This window comes from Perna viridis, chromosome 1 (genome assembly GCF_037379345.1).
Source record: "Perna viridis isolate PV_CMFRI_1.1 ecotype Kerala chromosome 1, ASM3737934v1, whole genome shotgun sequence".
NCBI lineage: Eukaryota > Metazoa > Mollusca > Bivalvia > Mytilida > Mytilidae > Perna > Perna viridis.
Genome location: NC_142445.1, coordinates 51,332,458 through 51,359,155, shown reverse-complemented (window position 1 = coordinate 51,359,155; position 26,698 = coordinate 51,332,458). Strand labels below are relative to the sequence as shown.

The 26,698-nt window shown below is 32.8% G+C and overlaps 1 protein-coding gene across 1 annotated transcript in view; it reads right to left on the bottom strand.

Annotated features, from left to right (window-relative positions):
* Positions 1 to 9,260: 9,260 nt before the first annotated feature.
* Positions 9,261 to 26,698, bottom strand: part of LOC148629257 (S-phase kinase-associated protein 2-like) — a 27,392-nt gene continuing 9,954 nt past the window's right edge. The window contains exons 2-11 of the mRNA XM_088547019.1: positions 21,036 to 21,225; positions 20,212 to 20,377; positions 19,620 to 19,728; positions 18,041 to 18,155; positions 17,396 to 17,445; positions 16,958 to 17,092; positions 15,035 to 15,133; positions 14,471 to 14,598; positions 13,978 to 14,140; positions 9,261 to 13,460 (exon numbers count right to left, since the gene is read on the bottom strand). Of these exons, the coding sequence (XP_088403145.1) occupies positions 13,268 to 13,460; positions 13,978 to 14,140; positions 14,471 to 14,598; positions 15,035 to 15,133; positions 16,958 to 17,092; positions 17,396 to 17,445; positions 18,041 to 18,155; positions 19,620 to 19,728; positions 20,212 to 20,377; positions 21,036 to 21,225 (1,348 nt within the window). The 3' untranslated portion in view covers positions 9,261 to 13,267. The remainder of the gene's footprint in view (positions 13,461 to 13,977; positions 14,141 to 14,470; positions 14,599 to 15,034; positions 15,134 to 16,957; positions 17,093 to 17,395; positions 17,446 to 18,040; positions 18,156 to 19,619; positions 19,729 to 20,211; positions 20,378 to 21,035; positions 21,226 to 26,698) is intronic.

Here is a 26,698-nt window from a genome sequence, read left to right as displayed (position 1 = left end):
CCGATATTTCTTATCAACGCACTCCCTCTGCCGAGATTCCTGTTGAACGTACTCCATCGGCCGAGATTCCAGTAGAACGTTCTCCGTCTATTTTCACGCCTGTCATACATGAATGTAAGGCTGATGGGTGTGAATTTCTGCCCTGCACCAATGGCGGAGTGTGTGCAAAGGCAGAAGGAAAACTTTGTCAGTGGCACTGCGTTTGTCCTCCTGAATGGACAGGGATACATTGTGATGTACCTAATGACGGGCTTATGAAAGAAAATTCAGTGTCAAATCTCCACTTGGACGTTAAAGTGATTAAACAGTCAAAATCGCCAGCAGAACTTCTTAATATATTATTTCAAAAACTATTTTAAAACTAGCTGTGGAAGTTAGATCGCATTGTGAAATCCAAATGTCCAATTGTGCCAAACGCTCAGTAAGAACTACTTCATTTTAACAATATTTATTTCTTTTAAACTTTTATCTATTATTATGTAGTTAATGTTTTATGTTTATATAGACTGTTATTCAATTTTATACTCGATAGTTTTACTGTCTTCCGCCATTTTCAGATAGACTATGTGTCACACATTTCAAATCAAGAAGGGATGTATTTTCAAAATAGCCTTTTTTGAGAGATTTCTTTCATGAAAATGTTCAATCTGTTTTGGATGTTGGTCCATTTCCAATCTTTTTTTTGCATGTTATTCCCTGAGACATTTGCTTGTCAAATACTCAGCGGGTGTTTCTAGAAAAGCGAAAGACGCATAACCTACCGGTGCACACGGTCTATGCTCACAGTTTTTAGGGAAGTCCGGATTGCTCCTTCAATTTTGCTTCTTTGTATGTGTTTTATTGTCATTTTGTGTTCTTTGTTGTGTGTGCTTGTTTTCCCTCATTAGTCTTTATCTTCGGAATATATTCTTTTTGCTCGAATCTTGATTCCAATTATTACTCTTTCACAGGAGCTTACATCCAGGAATGCATGGGTATTATTATCCGTCGGCTATAAATACGTCTGAGTCTCTTGTTTTATGTATTTGTCCTGCAAAGAAAGGTCGCAAGATCACAATTAAACAAGTAAAAGCCATGATATTTTTCATGCATAGAAAAAACTTATTTTGTAATTTCTGGATTGTCTTGTAGTATCTTGGTAAAATTTTGTTAACATTTGGTCAGTTGAGTTTGATAACAGCTCACCATTAAGTTAAAGTCTGGCAATGCTGAAGGAAAGACAGTATCATCTAGTTGATCTAGCTTGTTGGAGGTAAGACAGTATCATCTAGCTAGTCTAGCCATGCTGGAGGTAAGACAGTACCATCTAGCTAGTCTAGCCATGTTGGAGGTAAGACAGTACCATCTAGTTGATCTAGCTTGTTGGAGGTAAGACAGTACCATCTAGCTAGTCTAGCCATGTTGGAGGTAAGACAGTATCATCTAGTTGATCTAGCTTTGTTCGAGGTAAGACAGTACCATCTAGTTAGTCTAGCTTACCTTACTGGAGGTCAAACAGTATCATTTAGTTGGTCTAGCCATGCTGAAGGTAAGATAGTTCCATCTAGTTGGTTTAGCTTGCTGGAGATAAGACAGTCTCATCTTGTTGTTCTAGCCAATTTAGAGGTTAGACAGTGCCGTACTCGGGTTTAGACTGTACCACCTAGTTGGCTTGCCATGTTGAAAGTTAGAACGTACCATCTAGTAGGTCTAGTCATGTTTAAGGTTAGAACGTAACATCTAGTAGGTACAGCCATACTGAAAGTTAGAACGTTCCGACTAGTTGGTCCAGTAATCTGAAAAATAGCAACGTACCATCTAGTTGGTCCAGCCATGCTGAAGGTTAGAACGTAATATCTAGTTGGTCCAACCACGCTGAAGGTTAGAACGTACCATCTATCTGGTCCAGCCATGCTGAAGGTTAGAACGTAATATCTAGTTGGTCCAACCATGCTGAAGGTTAGAACGTACCATCTATCTGGTCCAGCCATGCTAAACGTTCCAACTAGTTGGTGTAGCCATGCTCAAAGTTATCGGTATCATCTAGTTGGTCCAGCCATGGTAAAGGCAAGACAGAACCATTTTGCTGGTTTAGCCGCTCTGAAGTTTGGACGGTACCATTTGGCCGAATTTTTATCATCTGATTTGACTACTAGGCTTGTTGTCTGTTGAGTTTGTTATCTTTCATTTCTTCACTTCAATGATCGCGGGCCATCTTCTAATGACTAATATCGGATAATGCTGGTTCGTTTAAGATAAAAATAAATAAGAGTATCTAAGAAGAAGTCTTTATAAGAATAAGACAGTAACAGAACATTAAGTGATCCCCCGCCACGTAATGGTGATAAAAGGGGATGGATACATTTTCAAAATGGCCTATATTGAAAACTACATTGGGATTTTGATGAAAATGAAACTTGACCTGGTACTAAACAATCATGCTAAGTTTCAAAATAATTCATTGATCCGTTCTCAATTTCTCATCTTGAAACTATAGGAGACAGACAGGTGGACGGATACGGAGAGTATCACATAATGCCTCGCGCACTTCGTAGACACAGGCAACTGGGTCCAGGATTTTTAAAAAAAAATTAAAAATCGAAAATTCATCGTTTTCACCATGATTAGCAAGTTCTGACGAAAATTTTGCACTTTTTCGCAATCCTGAACCTCCAGAAAATTTCATGGTGTATATATATATGAATTTCGGGGGAGGGTCAAAATTGCGAAAACTGATCAAATTTTCGAGATAAAAATTACACTTTGCATGAATTGTCGTTCTTGATTTTATTAGCTATGGATGATTTAGTGAGAGATTAATGTATTGTTTTCTCAAAAATCGTTATGTATAAACTTGGCATAGGTAGACCAAAAAAATCGTTTGTTCGGATGGGTTTTTTTTATACACCATTGAATAACCACTACCATTGGCTGTGTCTAAAGTTCTGAAATGCGGTTTGTCGTGGCTACTGGTTTTTAAAAATGTTGTCTATGCAATTTATCATAGAAATAAAAAAATGATTAATATTAGCTAAATAAATTTGTGAGTTAAAAGCCGACATGGAACATATTTTTAAACGTAGCATATTGATATTACCTAAAGTCAAGAGGACATACGTAAAAATCATGTGCTTTACAAAAAAATAGCGAAACAAAAGCAAATTATTATCTTGACAGAGTTGAAATCAAGCTGCTGAACAACAGTCCGTACTATTTCGGAACTGGAAACAAAACTAAACAAAACAAAAACAAAAACAAAAAATAAAAACAAACAAAAACAAAACTAAACAAAACATCCACACACTTGACCAGTGAAATCGTTGGCCTTTTTTTTCAAAACTGTCTCTTCCTTTTTAATTGGTAAAACATGCACATTGTTTGAAAATTAATTATGAAATTTGGAGAAAGTGTACAAAATACTGAACTTGTAGTTCAAATGATTAATTGTATAGATGATATCAAGAAAAAGATAAGTCAAATAGATTTTATAAGTGTAATTTTGAATAGAAAGAACATATCCTACCCTTTGACTCCCTATTGGGAAATATTTTATTTTATTTAGAATTATTATTGAGCCATTTTTGGGGGGAAAATAGAAAACTTTCATCAGGGGAAACAGCATCCTCCCAAGTCAGGGTTTTGAGTTCATCCTCGCTCCCTCAAAACCCTGACATCACTCATTCATATTTAGCGGGTATCGTCCAGCCAATTCCGATTGGTTGCTTCTCCGGGTGCGAAGCACCAATGAAAATTGATTAGACATAAAATGTCTGTGGAAAGGTAAATAATGATACGAGTAACTGATAGTTGTAAGATGTCACAAATGACGGAAAAAAGGATAACTGTAGATTCTGTTTAGAGTCTTTAGCGAAAAAAATGACGTTATGTGTATGCAGCCGTTTTGTAAGTTATATCGAAGAGTTTCTATTACGAGTGATTTGATTGGATTTTGGACCCGGGTTAAATTTAGGTAACTCACTAGATGGCGCTGGACGATACCCGCTAAATATGAATGAGTGATGTCAGGGGTTTGAGGGAGCGAGGGTGGACTCAAAACCCTGACTTTGGAGGATGGGGAAACAGCCTTATTTCGGAGATAATGCAAACAACATCACTTAGTTCGTGTTTACTTAAACAGCCTCGTTTGATTTAGGACTTTGCGTGTTTCTGAAAAGTACAAAAGCAATTGACTTTTTCCTCATATTTTTACATATCAAATAGAATGACAAACTGACTCTGAAGTGGAACTAATGAAAACAAAAAGTCAAGTTTGTTATACTGTTTGCTTCAAAATTAAAAAAAAAGAACAATAGCGAGAAGTCAATAAAATTATACGTGCATGTAACATGTAGATCTTTGTCACGATGAATCAATTTCCATTCAAAATAAAGTTCTGGGGAAGTACCGATGCTGTGTGTACTTCTAGAGTCATCGACATTTGTTTTTTTTAAAGCAGACCGGGTCATTATAGGTTAGTCTCTCTTATACCTCTGTTCCCATCGCAATTAGTGACAGTTTTCTTTGATCAAATATAGCATGTTTGCTTTAACTTAGATTTAATTAAACACTAAGAAAATAGTAGTTCACATCAGCAGATGACTAAATATCGGCAAAAATATTGAAGCGTGAACAATGGGGGACAATTCGAATGTGTCAAACACCAAATACTTGGCCAGAACGTGAAAACAGGAAACGATGACAATAATGGACACTACCCGAAACCTACACGTGCCAGCGTGGCCAGATGTTTAGAGACTGACAATCCTACAAATCCAGTATAAAAAGTGTTCAAATTGTAATTTTTAGTATTACCGCGTTTGTAATTTTTTACTGATTTTTTGGCCATTTGCATTATCAGGGTCCCGCCAAAAAAGTGGCGGGATCCTAATAGTAATAAATCTCAGTCTATTCGTTCGTAACAAATCGTGTCCGGGATGTAAGTTTGTTGTAGATTTTTTATATTTGGCATTGGTCTAGATCAACCCAAGACGATGTATCGCATACCATGATTGACGATCCTTGACCTTGAACCTTCATCTCAAGGTCAAATGAATTACTTTTGCATGCAAATTTGTGTCCGGGCTGTAACTTTTTTGTCTTTGGTGTATCCTTTTGTTATTGTGCACAAGAGTAGGTCTACTCAAGATGTTGTGTCGCGAACCATAGTTGGTGACCTTTAACCTTTAACTTTGATATCAAGGTCAAATTAATGATTTTTGCATGGCATATTCGTGACTGGGCTGTAACTTTTTCTTTTGATATTTTGCATGAAGGTAGATCAGCTCAAGACGATGTGTCGCGTACCATGGTTGGTGACCTTTGATATCAAGGTCAAATTAATGATTTTTGCGTAACTCTTAAGTGTTTCAGGCAAAATAAGATTTGTGTGATAAATTAAATGCGTTGTGCATTTCTGATGTACCGGATTTTTTTCCACAGCTAGGTCCACAGAGATGGTCTTCATTTCTATGATATGACATGGAGTTGCGTAATTTCTCGTGATAAAATTTAACAAACAATTCGCGCTAATTACTTTGAATTTGTCAATCGGTGCTTGGCTTTCGTTGCGAGAAATAGAAGTTTCTTTGTTTTTGTCAACAGTAAAATAAAAACTAACATTTACATGAGAATACACTTCCTGACTTGCTCCTATGTTTTTCACAGTTCGTAATATATCAACTTTTGTTCAATGGGAACGTGGTAAAAAAGAGTTTGACTATTGTAATAACTGAACAAGTTTTAAGATTAATGACAATGTAGTTATAACTTAAGAGTTTAATCAAGTACACGATGTTGGCCCTAACAAGAACAACTCGCGCCACCAATAGCAAGCCGTTCTCCATGATGGTACTAACACTGCATGTTAAGCACAAGTTTTTATTTCCATATAAGAAGTACATGTTAAGCACGTATGTCATTGCCATTCAGGAACGTACAGGGGGATCTTAAAATATTGAATTTTAATTTGAATTAATAAAAGGTGTAACGACTATACGTGATGTAGTAACAGACGATCAATGGTTAAAAGTCTACTTGTGTACAATTAACTATAATTTTGGTGAAACGATTAACATTTAAATACAAATGACTGAAATGACTACTCGTCTAATGAACTCTCTGAACGAAAAATGAATAGCATGCATAGACAAGTGATCCTTATTTCTCCTTAAATCATATTGTGCAAGGCATACTCTAATGCACAGCCTGGGGATGCCTCATTTTTTTTATTCTTCTCTTCAAAGAAGAAACTTTCAAACTTTTCTTCTGATAAATGAATTCAAAGACCATATAAACAACAACCTTACAACAAACAGGGAACAGATGAGCGACCAAGCTTAAAATCTTACACACAACACAGAAAGCCTTGTATTAAATTTCAAATTGTTTCCATTAAATGTTACAGTGGATTTTGTTTAGATATAAAAGAACCAAACCACACAAAAAGGATAAATGTCAAAAAGTTGATGGGCCACCAAGCAGACAAGCTTACGCGCGGGGAAAAAGTATTAAAATTGCATGTGTGATTTCAAATTATTGTCGAGCTTAATGAAGAAAAATTGAAGGAAGTGTAAAAAAGCAAAGAAAAAGTCAATGAGCCCAAAGCTTACAGATGTGTCAACTCATCCAACTGAAGCTGCAAAATAAAATTTCAAAATGTTCTTTTGAATTATTACAGAGGTTTATGAGATAAAAAAAATAAAAATAAAAATGAACAACAAAACTTTACAGCAAACACGATTTTGATATGGGATCGAGCCGAAAAGCTTCCACGTTTTCCAAAGCATTCTTGCTAAGGATTTACGAGTTTTTTTAGACGAAAAACTGAGAAGGCTGATTTACCTTGAACAGAAATGTTACAATCATGTTAATAAATGTCGGCCGAGCAAGATATAAAAAGCAATTAAATAAATCACTAGCGCTTGGCTTGTTTACTAACAAATGTATCAAAGAAAAGACAAAAGCCTTAACATGCTATTTATTTCACTGATCTCAAGTCAACTGGGGCAACCATCAAACCTACGTAATACAATTGTTTGGATAAAACGTAGAAAATGTAAAGGCAAAACACAGAGTAACCCTCAACTTTAAGTACACATATACAAATCAGACTGATTCAGTATATTCTATGAATTAAGGGAATAGTTCCAAATCCCGCTTGAGTCTGTAAAGAAACCAGTTACATGAAACTCTTTTCAAAATACAAACTAGAAATACTGTGAGAAATGCTCGCTAACTTGATTACATGCACATTTTCATCCCAGAATTAATTTAAATCAACATCTAAAATATAGTGCACAATGGGAATATATAATGAAGATTCTGTGAGAGTTTAAAAAAAATACTCAGTGGTGTAGGAGTAACGGATAAGAGATGGTACCCCTCTGGGCAACGTAAGAAGGAAGGACGGACACCACTGTCACTACATACCTCCCACACAAAGTAAGATGACGTATGATGAAAGAGGATCATTATCCATATTTTGGGGTGGGTCTGAATTAATTGAATATTGAGACTTCATAATTGTTGACCAACAATGATCTTGTTAGCGGATTTTAGAAATTTGAACCCTTTACTGACACAGAATTAACAGTATACAGTGCCGCGTCTGTTCTCAGCAAAATACGTAAGGATTCTTAAGAGTGTAAATCTGGGCAAAACAGTTTATGAAAGACATGGATACCCAAAAGATAAAGAATCCAACAAAAGCTAAAGATGCGGCATGTGTCCTATGGCGAGAACACGTACCAACATATGACACCAAGAGAGCTGTACAAGATGGGCCATCGGGCCATTCTGTTAAAAGGAAAAGACTGTCGAGTGAAACAGTACCAGTACGGAAAGAGACTTGCTGCAGAGAAAAGCACTAACAATGATGAGACTGAAGAAACCATTGCAGATGACCCAGCTGCAGCAACAACACTATCTGTTCAACAGTCACTGAAGTACATCTTGAAGTTAGACAAGAAGTCCTTACAACAAAAAATCAGTGACAACCAGAACACACTGGAGCTTCTACAGGACCAGGGAGGGCAGATGAGAACTAAGACAATAGAAGACTTAAAACTGACACTGATGACAATTGCCGTCTATAAACATTTAAATGTGTAATTAAACATGTATTGTTATTTCATAGTGCTAATTATATTTTGAATAGTGCTTCAGGTTAAATATAATACAAGATGATATCTTTTTAAATAAAAAATGTATTAAATTGAGGTAGTTATCATTTATCAATTATCAGAATGTGTATTGAAGTACTAAACTTCAACTCATTATATATATATTAACAAACCATATATATATATATATATTTTATTCAAACCAATTATGGACCCTTTATGGGTACATTACAGTAACAAACCATATGTAGTTACGCAATTAACAATTTTTTTTTTGTAATTCCAACAATACTGGGACAATAATACTGGAATAAAATTTTGTACTGGTATACCAGTATTGTGATCGCCAAGTTCAGGTGATCCATTAGTTCAAAGAATTACTGAACAGGCATTTCCAAGACAATCAATGTCTTTACTATTACTGAGATCAGCTTTTAATGGTAATTCAGGCCTGCGACAGCTGCGTCAATTGTACCAAGCAGAGGCGGTTATTAATCTCGTTATCATAGTATCTAAACACTAACACCTGCAGTTTAAGGTATTTCAAAACTGAAGAGGTGGGTAGTGTGCATACAGTGTATGTCCTGTCACCTTTTATTTATGCAAATGTTAAGTGATATACAAGGAACAAATCTTGTTAGCTATAACAAAAAAACAAAAAAAACAAAAAACAAAAAAAAAACAAAGTAGCAGATGCACAATGCCATTATTTAATAGTCCTTTTCTAAAAGTGTCATAGTGTTTTTGAGTTGTTATCATACAGTGAGTAGACAGGTAAAAGGACAACATTAATACTTTAAGCAAAAGATGGGCATATAGCGAAGGTCAACACAAAACCATAGCATTCTCTTGCTAGTATTACATTCAGCTGTGACCAAGAAAATCAATAGGGTATTTGTTGCATTTGTGGGATAAGATTATATAGTGTTCACAATAATGTTACTGAGGATGGAAGAAACAGTAGAGTGAAAAAATAACAATGGATACACACAAGCCTTGAAAATGGACAAAAATATAAGGCATTGTATTGCTCTAATATAATAATACTATGACTTAAGACACCTTCAATATGGAACAGAAACTACAAAATTCCTTCAGTTATATAAACTGTAAAATTCCATAGGTAAAGAGGGTTATACAATAAATAACAACAAAACTACCTTTTACATTTGATATATTATGAAGAACATTTTCATACAATAACAACACCCTCCATGTTAACAAGATTTCTGGATTAACAACACTTATTTACAACAGTAAACATCTGCATATGATACTGAGTCACAATAGTCTGTAAGAAGGCCATGCATGACAGATTATTTGGTTCTCAGGACAATTAATTTTGTCAAAAAAGTAAGTCCAGTATAACTAATTATGTCTACAGTGAAAAGGGATTGCTTGCCATATAAAGCTAGTACATGCAGATCAGTGGCCCAGTTTAAAAGGTGAACGACTTATTTAGTCTAAGAACCTTTGAATCATATGTTATAAAGCCTACTATCAAACAAACATTTGTGAAAGCCCTTGTAAAAATTGTGCAATGTAATTTAACATTATAATTAGTACTATGGCTTCTATATCTTCTGAAACTGGTCTTTCCACCTACTAGCTCTATAAAATATATGTATTGGGCTTGTAAGATATGTCACATGATCAAGGGAATGGGTCCATAAATCCCTTCCAAAAGCATAGGAAGTAGTTGTTAATAGAGTGAAGACTACAATCCTACATAATTTGATGATAAACGGTAGGAAACTCACTCAAATTCTAGCCAGTCCTGAATACAACTTTTCAATATATTTACTATATGGCTATATAATTTTTTGCTATAATTAGCCAGTCTCGGGCTGACTACTATTTCTAACTCTGTGATAAAAATATACTTTTATCTACACTATCATAAATTAGTAATAATTCTTATTATAATGCACCATATTGATGTTTCCCGAAGTAGCAAACTAAATACACTTTGGGCTTTGGATTTTAAAAGGGTGTCTATGCAAAAATAATAATAAAGCTGTGTTTCCGAGCACCACATTTTGTAGGGTTGGTAAGTAGGGATTTAAATTTTTTTTATTTTATTCTTTTCTTTTTTTAATTCCGAAATGAAAAAAGTGTGACACCAAACTCAGAATACATTAAAAAAAAAAATAAAAACCCATTCTGCAAAGTTTAAACATGTAATAAACTTAGTCCATGGCCAAGAGCACACTCACATGTGTGTTTACAATGGATTCTAAATATAAACAACCAGTATTTTTCTATCTGAGATAGAAAAAAAATATCTGGCTTTATCTTCTTCTTTTTTCTGAAAGACAGTCGGCAGGCTTTTCAATAAATTTGTTTTCAAATTACAAATCAAAACTTTTGGGTAGAGGGTTTGAAAAAGGGTGACCAGAAACAACAATTTGTTTAGGCCTTTTTAGTAGCAGTAAGTTTTTTAAAAACAGATTCTGATGAACGTTTTGATTAAATTTTTCTTTTTTTTTTTAAATTGGTCCTACTAGTGGTCAGATTCCTGGTGAAAACGTCCCAGGTCCTTTTGAACACTTTAGATATGAAATTTTGTTAGTTAACATAATAATTTAAAGACAGACACTTAAGTTAAACTGCTTGTCAGTAGTTACTACTTATCATGTAGATAAATAACATGTATAAGGTCACAGAAGATAATAATATACCCATTTATTATGGCAATCTTTAAAAAAAAAACCTTCAATGTCAGGAACCATTATGTTTAGGCCATGTTTGTTCTATTCTCTGGTTCTTAGTATCAGTCTCTTATTTGTTATAACTGAAAAATTCTACATGTATGTTAATATTGTGTTATATAAAAGTCTTATATTTTTTTTATATAATTCAGTTCAATGTGAGCTTTACCTGTGATTCTTTACAAGAAATTTAACTATTTAATTTTGTGATTGGTTCACCAGATTACCATATCCCAGTGAAAGTTTGCATTGCCTTACTCACATAATTAATTTAAAATAACAATTCCATATAACATGACAACAATGTATTCAAAACAGTCTAAAATTTTCAAAGAAAATACCTTTAACCCCCTGATAATATTATAATTTGTAACAATAGACATGAAATCTAATAGATACAGACTACAATAAATATTTAATTATGTACTATATAAATTATAAATTTGGATGAAGAAGTTAATTAAGTACTTTGGACTATTAAGACAACAAGGAGTTGCATCACTTGAACGCTAGGCATACCCCACGTATACAGAAAATTGATATCCGTCAGCATCCAAAATAGATTACAAAAAATGACCCTTCTATATAAAGTCACACCAAATCTAAATCAATCCATCCATTTGGAGCAGAAATTTTTGTGATGAAAATTTTCTCTACTATTCCTAGGAAACAGGAAGTTGATAATAGACATCACCCTGAATCACTTACAACCTTTACCCCATCTTATTTAAACCACATACCAAATCTGAAATCAATTCATCCATTAAGAGCCAAGATAGTTGTGACAAAATTTGGATGGATAGTCTGAATGAAGGATGGACAAGGTGATTTCAAATTCAATATACCACCCACTCTTTGAGTAAGGGAAAAAATTTAATCTGTCGATCTTTTACAACAAAAATTTCAAAATTTGGGTAGTTGTTTTCAACAAGTAGAATCAAGTTAACAGAACTGAATATGTTGTTAAATAAAAGTAAACAGAGTAAAACATAGAAATTAAAATACTTTCCCATTAAAACTAAACCATGAAATATATAAACATAAAAAAAGCACTATGGTCTAATTATTCCACACTTATTGTGTTTATGAATGTGTAAAACACATTTGAACAAAAAAAAATATTGTATTACTAAAAGAGCACCAAAATTAAAAAAGAAATGAGGTTGTTCAGTGTGAAAATATAGTAATCCACTTTAACAACAGTACAATACTTAAACAATGAAAAAGTCATGACACATAGCATTGGTTATATAATAGACATAACTTAATAACCCCATACCACACATATAAGCATGATTTATATTATCAGAATATTAACCATAATTACTCATAAAAAAATTCAACTGGTCATATAAATTGGCATGACTAGGCTATCATATAACTTTTGTCATGTACATAACACAATTCCTTTTTGCTTAAACAGACATGATTTTATGAGGTCTACAAACAAAGCAGAAATTGGCAAAATTAGAAGTAAATATACATTAAAAAAAAAAGAATTGAAATGTTAAAATCCCGCACTGAAATATATATATTTTTTTGATTTTTTAAAAATTCTATTACAGCTTTCTGAAAGTATATTTAAGAAGGAAAAATCTACCTTAATTTTTAAGTTTTGATTTTAAAGCATTTAGGTTAAAGCAGATAAAAAAAGACATCAAATTTTTAATCAAGATTAACATTCATCTTTTTAAAAAAGAAATACATATCTAAGATAGTTCTTTTTTTATAAGTTTATGGTGAATGTCTCAAATCTTAAAAGGCAGTTTTTACTCTCGATCTAGAAGAACACTCTCAATATCCCAAGCCTTCCTAATCAATGGGTCCAAACCTTTTTTCAGTAAAAACAGATATTAATTCATCACCTTAATTTCTTGGAGTGTCAAATATCTGAATACAAGATTAATATCATTTCTTGGTTATAAAAGAGTGTGGAGATGTATATTTATATGTTGTACAGCTAGCACCACAATAAAAACTGATAATTCTAGGTGTAAATCAGCTAAATTCCTTATACATTTAATATCAAAAATTCTCATCTTAATAACAATCTTAGATACATAACAAGTATTAAACTGGCAAAATATAAATATAAAAGTACAACAGTTGTACCTCAATACTGAATAACTATCATTCATAATATTATACTACAAAATTCACATAACATCACATTTTTAATATATTACATGTGTATAAATCAACAAAACACATCCAATGAATTCAACACATTCACACTCACAGATACTACAATTACCATCCAGTTCCCAATATTTTTTTTTTATTCCCAGTTTTTATTGGCTTTATCGATAATCTTCCATTAAATTCATAATGGTCTTTTTGTTTAAATAAACATTGCCCAGCAAATGAGTATGATCTTCAAACCAGAGTTTACACTCTCAAAACTTTTCCACATATGTTTCCATTCACAGGTGGCTTTTGGGAAGATCGCAATCATCATTATAATATATTATCCCTGGCTGGTATCCCCCATATACTGGTCCTTCTGATTCCAGTTGTAGGTCTGGCAATGCTTGAAAATGGGAATTTATTTATATCTACTGTCATTGAGTGGCGTAACTCTTGTAAAGCTGTGTTCCTTAACATTCCAAAGACATCTACCACATTCAGTGAACCAATACTCTGTAATTCCCTGAAAGGAATAACTTATATTATAATAAATTGTACAGAACACAAGGCATTATTACAATTTTGGTGTCTGTAAAAACAATTATACAATCTAAAAGAAACTTTCATTTTTTTTACTGAATATTTGTAATTTCTATTGCCACTGAACCAAATGGTGTTTTACTGGTCCCTAGTTAATGGAAGTACTGTTGACTGGAAAACAATTCCAAAATGGTATAATTCTTCAAGGGTGTTTCTGGACATAATTACTTTTTACTGGAAATGATTTGCAGTCCAACAAAACTGTAGTTTAAAAAAAAAAACATCAGAAAACAATTCATACCAAATTTGTAAGTTTCCTAAGATGATTTTGAAATTTTCATTTAATCAGTCAGCTTTGAAATTTTGATACCACCAGTAAATATGCACATGATAATGTAAAGAGAATTTCATAAAAAAAATCTTCAAAGAAGGCATTTCCAGTCACCTTTTTCTTTGTATTAAAAAGAGGTAAGCAACATTATTCTGATGATAATACTTACGGAATGGTGGTAGGAGCTATTCTATAACATCTACTTAATGCTATATATTCCAGTCTCTTTAGATGCTGTGCTAAATAGTGAATACTAGTACATGTCAAAACTGTAGAGTCACTCAAATCAAGTTCATGTAATCTATGGCACCTTTTCACTAACTGGAGAATTTCTGCAAAAAAAACCAAAAAAAACTAGAGAATAATGCAAAAATGATCTGAATAGACAGATGATAAACCCTCATTTAACCTGTAGACAAAGCATTGCATAAAGGAAATATTGATCTTCTGATGTTTTTCTTGACAAACTCCAATCCCTGTTTGCAAATGATTAAGACTCTTACAGTTATTTCAAATTTAATTAAGCCTGTCTAGATTTTTAGTGTTAAACATGCATAGAAAGATTTGTTACAAAAATAAATTGTGGATTGTAAAGACACTGACATACAAGGAAGGTAAATGCAGTTTAAACTAGTTTGTAAGTAGGAGTGAATAATTCTTACCTTCGTCTGTAATATTTTCACGACAGCCACTGATATTAAGTTTCTGTAGTGATTGTGGTAAGCAGAGAGACAGGTAAACTACTGCATGTCTGTGCAAACCAGTCCAAGCTATGTTCAGTGATTCCAGGCTGAATATATAATCATCAAAAGGGTTATGCTATGTTACATTTAGATTTTAAAAATAAACAAAGCTGTATTGTTTACTTTCCTCCCAGATGAACTGGAATGTAAATTTGACAATGTGTTACTGTAATTCTTGAAGCAATTAACCCTATTAGTAAGAAAGAGAAATTGATTTTGTTAACAGCATACATTTTGGAAAATGTGTTCTTATACAGGGTATGGTGATACAAAACAAAGCTGGACCAAAATGGTCAAGTCTTCATATATATATTATGCAAGTAAGCTTTTTATTGGAAATAAAACAATGAAGAGGGAAATTCTTTTGAGCTAATATAAATAAAGAATTTTGAATAATGAATAGCACTTGATCATAAAATATTGATTGTTCCATTTTTTTGCAGTTATCAGATGACTAATAAAAGGGAGGTAATCATACTCTACCTTGAACAGTTGGTACAGATTGGCATCAGCCCATTGACTGTAATTCCTTGACACATACTCATGTTTAATACTTCTAATTCTTTGTTCTGAGATATATTGCTGAAAGATATTTACAGACAGAATTTACAGTCATATCTAATCAAACACATTGCTAAGCAAAAGAACTACTAACCTGAGGCAGGCAAAAATTTACATTTATTGAACTACACTGCTTAAGATAAAAAAAATTCAGTTTAATACTCTCAATATCCATACTTTTACATACAATAGAAGTACTGTGATCAACACAAACTAACTTGATATCCCTCCCCTTCCCATTTGGCAACATACATGTACATATTTTGATTTCCTAATTAATATGGATCAAAACCTAAAATGGGAGATGCACAAGGGGAATCTGAAAGTTCCATTAAATTCCATTCAGTTGTGTAGGAGGAGTATTGGATAAGATATGGGTACCCCCTTTGTGTAACAGAAGAAAGGAAGTATGGATGGAATGATGGACACCCATATCACCAACCTACTAAAATCAGGAGCATAAAATGCACAACAATTAAAAGTAGAAAAACTTTGTTGATATCCTCACACCTTTCCCTAGATAGGCAAAAAGTCTTTCAGATGGAAACACAAAAAAGAGGTGCAAAATGGCAAAATGTGAAACAGAATGTGCGATTAGAATTAGAATTAGGATTAGAATGTGATTCTCATTGGTTGCCTGATGACAAAATCGATGTTTTGCATCAGGAAACCTGAAAAGCTATTCAGACAGAAAAACAAAATAGCAGATACAAAATGGCAACATAACATGAAGAATGTTTGAAAGGTTCATCAGATTCCATTCAGTGGCAAAAGAAGAGTTGTTGTTTGGAAATTGGAAGTGTTCATTCCAAACCCTGCCCTTGGCACGAATATTTTATGCATGGCGCACCAAAGGTGTGGCATGTGGGAACAGCGGGCGCACAGTATTCCGTAGGTTGATATCTGAATTTCTGGATTTTTTTTGGGGTTCTGCATCTGGTCATGTATCTGCCATTTAAAAGTGTCAATGGCCTTGACCATTTTGCTGTAAACATAAGAAACGAAAGTTAAAACTTTTCTCAGGTCAAAAAAAGATTTTGTGAAACTGCAGGCAGTGTGCTGGGGACACGATGGTTTCCCCTGATCCTATTGATGGGACCCAGTAAATTTCAGTTGAGCCAACTGACTGAAAACAAACAGGGATGGTGGTTTCCCCTGATCCTATTGATGGGACCCAGTAAATTTCAGTTGAGCCAACTGACTGAAAACAAACAGGCATGGCCAGCAAACCTAATTTCGAGTGAAGATGAAATTGTTCATTGTCTGTGGGCCTGGGCCTTGGTCGGGTTGGAAACAATCCCGATAAGAACAGAAAGATTCTAAGTGGTATTGCAACATCAATTTGAATTACAATTTGAATCAACACAATGCCATAATAAAAATACCAACATATACTTGTTTTTCTTTTTATTCATTTGGAGTGTATGTATCTCTGTTACCTATCACCTAAAATCAAACTATCAAGTATATATAAACCTGAGGTTAACTTATTTCTTGGTTGAATCTCTCCTGTTATCTTAAAATGACCACTTATCATACTGCCATATTGGCCCCCTTTTGCAATTTTCTGGAATGAACACTGAATTGTTCATGAAATACTTTGCATCTGGAAACCCCAAAAGTTGTTCCTATTGTTCATATGGTGCACAATGGCATCATGAAATAAAGAATGTATGAAAGTTTCATCAAATTCTATTTAACAATATAGGAGTTGAGGATTAAAACTGGGGAGAGACGAAGAGACAGACAGCATGATGATTATATACCTCTAGCTTTTCAACCAACGGATATAAATCTACAAAGACTTCTTGTTATCAATTAAAGGGCTCTGAAAGTACCACTTACAAACAGACTTGGTCACTTAAAGGACAATGTTCTAAACTGAGTTTCTTAAGATGGTGGCAGACAGACAGAACATCATTTAAAACATCAGCTGTTATTGAGGCCATGCTGAAGTCCAGATACTGTACTTTACTTAATCTACAATGAAAGAAACAATTAAAACTATGGTGATGCCAAAGAATTTATCGGAACTGATGCAATAAAATGTCAACTCTATCTTTCCCAAAATGGCCTTAAAAAATTCATTTATTACAACAACATTGAACAAAATCCGTAAGTTGTTGAACCTTTTGACACATGTTCTATTTAGCTGAAGACTGATAAAGCATGACGTCAGTCAATAACACATTCTCCTGTTTAAAATTTCTATTTCTTTGTTCTGTGGCTTAAAGACAGACATTTACAGACAGCAGTAAAAATTTTTTAACAAACATAATATACCTTGTGAAATTAAATGTCCTTGGAGATGAGATAAAAACTGGTCCTTCAACCTAAGAGAAAAGAAAGCATGGATTATCCAATGATAATGACATACAAAATAAATATCTAGGTTATCAGGACACTTAAAAAAAAACCTAAGATCCAAGAGAGTCACCAACTGGTTATTTTTGTTGCCAGATCAAATAAAAAATCACAAATTGCGACACTGACAAAGCCAAACGTGGTCCTGTGACTGATGTGGAAGTGTTTTCAGGGTTGCAGCAGTGCCTGAGAACCTAGACCATTTTTAAAGCCTAATAATTTTTTTCTCACAAAGTTTTGATCAATTGAGCAGCTAACAATGAAGAAATGTTTTTATGAAAACATCAATTTACTAAACTTGAGGTCATTTGTTATATATATATAATATGTTATGCAACTTTATATATAATATCCTTCATCTTTATTACTCAAAACTTCAAATTTGACCAAATGTATTTTTCCACAATATGAAAATGTAGACACATGCTAAATGAGCTTTCAAATTAAACATGTATACCACATTTTATTTCAACACAGTCACCGGTATATTATGTGATACATTGATGTTCTTTTGTTTATCATACAGGTAGTTAATGCTCTCCCTAAATCTTTTTACTTCTTTACCTCAGTTTTGGCTAATCTCAATATATGAACACCTCTCTGTAGTACTAGTCCTAAAACTCCAGGTTGTAGTGTTCTGTTTGACAGATCAATTCTCTTCCAGAGATGATCATCAGTCCTACAATGAGGAGAACAGAAAGTTTTCTCCTAGTAGTAGGGGGTGTTCTTCCACTGTATTTTTTTTGGTTTTTTTGGGAAATATGATTTCATTATAGGCTTTTTAAACCGTTTCAGTCATAATTTTCACATGCATGTAGGGGGAAAACTCTTAAAAAGTTTCATGAACTATGTGTGTTGCTACTATTACAAATGCTCCTAATATGATAGATTTTGATTCTGCAAAGTTTCCATGATATATTTACTTGTGTTCTTCTTGTCTTTAGTTGAACTTCTCCTTTTGATTTTCAATTGTCTAAATTGTGGTTGACCTTGGTTTACTTCCAAAAAATGGATCCAAAGTTTTGGCTGATAAAAGTTCACACACAAGTGTCCAAGTAACAGGAAATAATTGCATGATATGGATTAACCATTCACAAAGTGCACAACCAGTCTATCAAAACTATAAATTGTACACAACAAAAATCAAAATATTCCCATTATATATTCTCAAGTTTTAGCTGATGAAAATAAAAACAATGATATATCTCTGTACAAATTTAAAGATGGATGATTTATTGGGGTCACATTAAATGTATGCATACAGATAGGGGACATGCAAAATGTAGAACTACAAATCACATCAACAAAATTGAACACGACCTAAGGCTTTCATAGGATATAGTGTTACTTTCTGTATATCTCTGTCATCATTCACAAATAGCAATGTCAGGCAAAGAAAAAAATACTGCTTACAAGTTTTTTTTTTAAAACTAGGATTGGTAGGTAGCCATTTTTAAATTTTGTTCTAAAGTGTTTGACTGGATTCTTTTGGAGACACATTCAGACTTTAAAATGGCAAAAAAAGACTTTAGGATAGGCATAAAAAATTAGGGTTGGTAAGGTTAGCAGACTTCTCAAAAACTGCTGACCCGACGATCCAGACCAGCACTATTTTGGAAGGTTTAGTAAAATTCCATGATTGTGTCAGACCAAATGTCAGGTTAATTATTTATCCAGGATAAGGTCCAACAATATACTGTTTAATTCTGCTCTGTAACAATAAATTTAGTTTCATGGTTGATAAGTTTATGGAAACTTTATTCGAGTAAGAAATTACATATTCAGTACAACAGTTGTGACAAGAACCTCTACTCAGGTATCTTCCGCTTCTTCTCAAAAGCTATATGTAACAATGGTTATGATTGGCCACAGGTGTTTTCTTTCACCCATCAAATTCGATGGTTTGAACAGGTGTGACCATCTTTAAGGTAAATAAATATATCATTCCTCAAGTATGGTGGGCAATCCAAGTTGAAAATATGAACACATTTATCGGCAGATTTGTTTTCGGCCCAACAAAAACTTCCAAGCTGTTGGTCGGAATGTCCAGTAATGTGTCAAAAAGTTTCAAGATGTCTGGGTTAGTGGTAAAATAGGTAATTTTTAAAAGGTTTTATTGTTCCTGTTTACAAAATTGACTTACATCAGCCTACTCCACCGCTGACAAACACACGCACATTTAGCAAGGGAAAAACGAGGCAGCCATTTAAAGATATTCAAGATGACTTCATCAGAAAGCTCTGTGAAATAATCTAAAATGAAAATTTTGAAAACAAACACTTTTAGAAGAGGAGAAAACATGTCAATGTAGATATGTAAATCTTATATACTACAGCAATGTACTACTGTTAAGGAAAAAACTACCATAGAAATATCTTCTTCTTGATACATGTAAACACTTTTCACTCTGTGCTCTTTGAACTTATCTACTAGTTACAACCAAAAAAACTTGTGAATAAGGCTATAGAATATTAACTGATAACAATGCAGCTATTTCTGAATATGTCCTATATTGTAATAATAACCTAACATACACAGAACTTGATATCCACAATTATTATTTCCTTTACTACTTAAAACAGACACACTCGCTGACTTCTGTTGTTTTTGAAAATTTATCTTACTATTTATGAATGAAAATAAGGCTGTTTTACATGCCTAATTTTCACATGAAAATCTTGTCATATTTATATTTATAGTATCACTAGATCTATATTTTATGGCTATTGACTTACCATATTTATAAATATCATCTTCAATATCACTACTGTCCTCATTGGTGAAGTAATGTTGTACTTTTTTAAGATTCGGTGTAGAGCTAAGTGATATTAAATCAACATCATCTGATGTATAGCTCTGGTTAAGGTTTGACTTCTGACTGGGCAGTAATACTCTAGGTGCCTGAAAAATTATTCCATAAATTCAAATAACATTATTATGTATTTATATTCTTTTTTTTTTCAAATAAATACATGTACATGTACAGTAATGTTTAAAATTTTATTACTGTCAAATACAAAAAGCTGTAAAAGAAAATATAATTTTGCTGAGTAACATACTAATAATCAAACTTAAATCCAAAGTTTTAGTTTTGCCAGTTTACATGTAAAATATATATGTATACCTATCTCAGTTTAAGATCCCCCCCCTAAGCTAATGTTTACATCTTACAGAATCTGAATGCCTTGTTTGGTTGTTCAGTTTATACTGTAACATTTTCATATTGTGTAGTGCATTTTTCTTTCAGTTTAATTCTTTATGTGTATTTGATTGATGAAAATGTTTATTTTGCAATTCTTAATGAAAATAGGTAATTTGTTTCATTCAGTATAATAATACACTAGCTTGCTTCAGGGAATATAGTAAGTTAATCATCCTTTCAGACAGTGTTCTAGGATTCCACTTTCTTGTCAACCTGGGCAATTTAAGTGTGGGAAAGTTGTTCATTTTGCTCCACTTTCCCTTCAACAAGTAGAATAGTTGAAAATAGGTTATTTTGAAAGAATTTGTTATGGTTGGAAAGCAAAGTTCAAGTGTGGGAAAGTTAATCTTTACTTACTCCTGGTGGTACTGGTTTATCTTTGTTGACAGCTACAGTTGGAGTTAATTCTAAGGCATAACAACTATCATTGCTTTCATCAGAAATATTTTCCACACCAAGTTCATCATAAAGTCTTTTTGTTTGGTCTTTACTAACTGCCCATTTTATATGTACTCGTCCATTTAATTTATCTTCTGACTTCTTCTTTCTGTTATAAACACACAGAAAAAGTTGCTATTATCACAAAGTAATAATAAGACCACTATCTGGACAGAGTTCATTTCACATTTTTATGCAACTTTTAAAAAAGATTCACAAAGTAAAGGATGATGGAGAGTAAAAGATTGTCCCTTTTGTTCCTTTTCACTTTTTCTGCCATTCTACTCATATCTTGATCAATTGATTTTTGATTTATTATCTTACTTTTATGGTAGGTCAGAATATTCAGATTCCAAGTTAAAGCATATTGTTTTCCTAGCTTTATGGTAAAATTTAAGCGTTTCAAAGATAGAGAAAGAATGGAACAGTTTCAAAATGTAGAGATTAGAAATACTACATCAGACCAACCCTCTCAAAAAAACTTCAATAATAATTAACATTAAACTACAAATGGAAGTCAGAATTTCAATGGCTACAGACATAAAGTATTTTGATTTCAATTTGAATACTAACAAGATTTCCTTAACCTTATGTTGATAAACATTTCAAAATAGCCCTTTACAAAAACTTCATTATTTTATCCTCCAAGGTTGCTCCAGCTAGGAACTGAAATGGGCAGGGTGTCATTGAAGGAAAGGGCACTATTTGCAATGTAGATTTTCAATTTGTCTTAGTTTCCACAATTTGTATTTGAAGATTTTTTCAATAATTTCCCTCTCTTACTCATTTTGAAATAAATAAAATTAACATTTAAGATAACACAATGTCGTTGTAATCATTATGAAGAAGTCAGCCTTTACATTTACTGCATACCATGGGTTATAGTGTTTTAGGAAATAGAACAAATGTTGAAGACTGCTGCTACAAAATTTCCAAAATTATCACTCTTTTAAAGGAAAAGCATTTTCAAGAACTATTACAAATATACTGTACTGCTGAAAATATAGAAAATTTGAAAATTATAAGGGAGGTAAATATTTAACAAACTATCATGTATAATTTTATAATTGTTTACATGTGTTCAACACAATTTTGACATGTTAAATTGACAGTATTTGTCTAAATAATTCTGCAGTAGAAATCTGCACACCCCTTCTTAACTGGGCTAACAAGACAACAGTGTAATCAGAGCGTATCATGATGCAAGGGGCAAAGTCCCCCCAACTATAACGATTTTAACATTATTCATTTGACTTTGGAGGCTTTGTCCTGGCTCCTATCTTCAGGGCAGACTATTGTGCATTTCAATATTTTTTTTAAATCACATTTAAATGATTAACCTGTTTTTTTATTAGTGACAGGATGGTTGAATATCACACTATATTTTTTTAATTCTCTTTTATTTTTTTAATGTTCCTTGGGGTATCCTGCATAAAACTGATGTTGGGATTTTTGATCCGTCGAAAAACATGGCTGCTGTGACTAAAATTAGAACATAGGGGTTAGACAGTAATTTTTTGCATATATCTCCAAAACAGTTAGGTTTAGCAAAATTATGGTAAAACTGTTTAGCATGAGATCTATCTGCGGCCAAATTTTCATTTTAATCCATTAAGCCATGTCAGAGTTATTGCCCTTTTCAACAGTTTTTGCTATTTTTGATGTTATTTCTGAAAAAAATCTCCTCTGGCACCACTTTACCAACTGAAACAAAAATTTGTACAAATGTTCCTTGGGGTATGATATCCTGCATAGAACAGATGTGGGGATTTTTGATTCGTTGAAAAACATGGCCACCGTTACTAAAAATAGAACACAGAGGTCAGACAGTAGTTTTTGGCATATATCTCCAAAACCGTTAGGTTTAGCCAAATTCTTTTAATAGCTGAAATGATCCTTATTTTTTGGACTACAAAAGTCTGCAGGCATTAAAGTTGTCAGACGACTCCTCATGAATTATTGCCCTTGAAAGGGGAAAAATAGACCAGTTATTTTGTTTGTTTGTTTGTTTGTTTTTTTTTTTTTACAGTTTTCAAACAATATCTTGAAAACTATGATAGGAAGAAACTTTTTCTAGTAGTGAAAAGTCCTACCAAAGACTTTTTGAGTCAAAATTATTGGACAACTTTTTGTTAAATTTATTGCCCTTGAAAGATAAAATTCAACTAGGTGAGCGATTCAGGCTCCTGGGAGCCTCTTGTTGCTTATCAAAATACAGCAGAGAATAGACTTAACAAGATGCTCCCAGAAGCCTGAATTGCTCACCTGTTTATTTTTTGTCTTTCAAGGGCAATAACTCTAACAATGAGCTGTCCAACAATTTTGACCCAAGGAACACTTTGGTAGGACTTATGATAAGGATCGTTTCATTAATTGAATGTTCATTCTGTCTATTATAGTTTTAATGTATCATTTAAAAATTCTTTAAGTTGTAATTGAATAAAGTTTCTGTTACCTTGATTCCAATTACAATTGAAACTAAAATAGATGATTTGTTCACTAATGCTCAGTTCACAGTGGATGGGTTCCACTGCTGGAGAAAAGACAGAACTGCACATGGCGGTGGACTAGCTGTGTATGTAAGGGCAGATTTACCATGTGACAGAAAAACTAATTTAGATTTTAAAATCATAGAATCTTTAGCAATAAAAATCTGCATTGGAAATCACAAATGGCTTAGGGTTCTCAATAAGGCGTGTACATGCGTCCTGGACACTTGGAAAAGTTAAAACATCGTGCGTCCACAGGATCCATCTTCACAATATCAGCTGCTTTCTAACATCAGTAATTTATTTAAAAATCATTAAAACTATCCTTAAAATCATTGAAAAACTAGGAAGTAGATACCTTCCACATGTTTTCATATTTTAACTGGAAACTTATTTGCTGAAGTTTTGCCTCTAATTGGTAGAAAATAGGTCAAAATTACATAGGATGTTTTTTTTATTAATCAATTCTAATTAAAAGTTGTGATTTGGTTCAGTGGAATAAGGTTAAAATTTAGGACCTTTAACTCAGTTCATTTGTCATGTTTACCCCATCTCCAGGTCATATGTATAACGTAATTTCAGAAAATGATGGTAAAATTTTCTACAATTTATATATTAAATCTTGTTTGTAAAATATCTTTAGGCTAGAGAAGTTTTATTCATTTTGCGCCAGTGGAATTTTTTAAATCTGCTTAAATGTGTATATTGAAATGCACTTGAAAATTAATTGTGGTCTCGTGCCTAATAAGGGGGTTGCCTCGGTATCAGAGATTTTATTTGCTAGTATTTGCTGGGGGTTATTTGATTTTCACTTTCAAGAATTCAGAAAATCTACATGAAATATGAAGATTTTGGCCCTTTATTCTCTATTTTCTGAAATTTAAATAAAAAATATGGTTTCTATAGGATTTTCCATTGAAACTGCGCTTTAGCTAGGGTGCTAGGTATGAAATACAGACCAATGTGGAAAATATTGTACAGGTTTGAGTTTTTCTCCTCTAACTAGACACTAGGAACATCAAATCAACAAAAAACATACTTTATGAACAAGGTTCAGGCAGAAATCTGACAATTTAGTGTAATTTTTATGAACCCAGTTAATGAAATACGGCACAATCGGGGGGTTTCACAGCCTTGTCTTAGGATCTGTAAAATCACAGATATGTGTTTTATTGGTCTCAATCTTTTGCATTTGCTAGTAAACAATATAAATAATGTAAAAAAAAAAAAAAAAACCTCGTATATTCATTCCATTGATATTCATGCATCTAGCTTAAGTCATTACATGTATATACCTTCTGATGTCTCAGAAACACCTAATTTTAGAGCAAAAAAGACATTTTTTGTAGAAAAACTGGAAAAAGACAGCTGACTGTCTGCTTATGTACCTGATAAGCTTAAAACCTTACATTATTTTACATTTGTTTCAGATTTTTTATCATTCAAAACCCAAATAAAGGCTAACTGAATATTGGACACAATTGCATTTGAACAAACTCTGTACAGGTCTGGTTTAAATTGATCTGGAGTGACAGTTTAAGCTTTGAAACCACTTCCTATTGTTTTCAATGTACATTTGACATGTGCAGACCACTTTATGTTTGAAGTTGATCAATTACAGTCATTGTCAGCATCATAAAATTAGTTTTCATATGTGTACCCCTATACCATGGCCGCATGTATAAAAACACAATTTTTGGCCTTAAAGCAGCTGGAACTTGAGTAAATTGAACTTCATTGCATCAAATACACATAATATGATGCAAACAATGTAAAAAATCACAAAAATATTGCATAAGAAAAAAAAAAAAACATTTTAGAGGGGCCTTATTTCCTTCCACCATTGGACATGCGAGTCATGCAACACTAAATTTGCTATAACTTATATATTTTTCAACTAATAATCATGAAACTTTGTAGTTGAAGTAAAAAAAGGTTCATCTTGACATGAGCGCAATTTTGTCAACGAAGCCACGACAGTGGCTGAAATTGACCTAGGCATCACATGAAATCTTTCTTCGTTAAGCTGATATCATATTTTACAGTAGCACTCACAAGCATCCGTGATCAAGTTTCTAGGCACAGACTATAGTCAATGGAAAGGAGTGAAACATGAAAAACAAAGGATTAAAAATAACCATAAAATTCATAGTTTATCAAAACCAGCATGCAGGAGAAATTTTGCATATTTCATTTCATTTAGAAGTCCGTATAATAAGTTCGCACTATCTGATGACTTGCTTCATCCGAATGTTTGATCACATGTTGACAGTCGAACCATCCCCAGCATATTAATTTCTTGTGTGATCTTGGGAGAAAAGTAATCTGGTTCTCTGGTCAATATCATAAGCGACCCTATGATCGCTAAAAATAAATATTTGAGAGAAATTTGAGGAACAAAAATATTATTCGGGCAGCCAGGTTATGGAGAAAAATTGCTGAAGCTGAAGGGGACACCATCTGGGAAACAGTTCTATTAATTTTTAAAGGTGGTTAACTTCACAAAAACATCCCCTAATATAGACATCATTCTTTCTTCATAAATCATGTATGAGTTGTGAAAAAGTTTTGATTATCTGAAGTTCTTTTTACACCTGTGGCCACCGTTAATTAGTACCTTTGAGTCACCCTTCACTAGATGAGCATCATGTCAAATTTTGATATGTTTTTTTATTTGCATGATTATTTCAAGATGTACATGTTAAACAGCCTTAAATAGTATTAAAGAGACAAAGGTTCTTATGCAGAAATGTAACATTATTTCCGCGAAAATGTAATGCCAAATTATGAAAAATATGATGCAGCATACAAACATGTATATGAATATAACAGGTTTTTATTTATAAAATACCATTTAAATAATTGTCTACTTCAGTAAAAATAAAAAAAGTAATTCACTAAATAGTACTGATATTTATTATGTGGTCAGTTATTTGATACTTTTGGACAAAATGTGCAATTACTTTTTTTTCCAAATACCTTTTAAAAGAACATCAACCTAAAATCATAAGAAATAATTTGAAGTAAATGTAATATTTCAGTCATTCTATGTTTTAAATCAGATTTAATTTATAAAAATATTGTAATTATGGA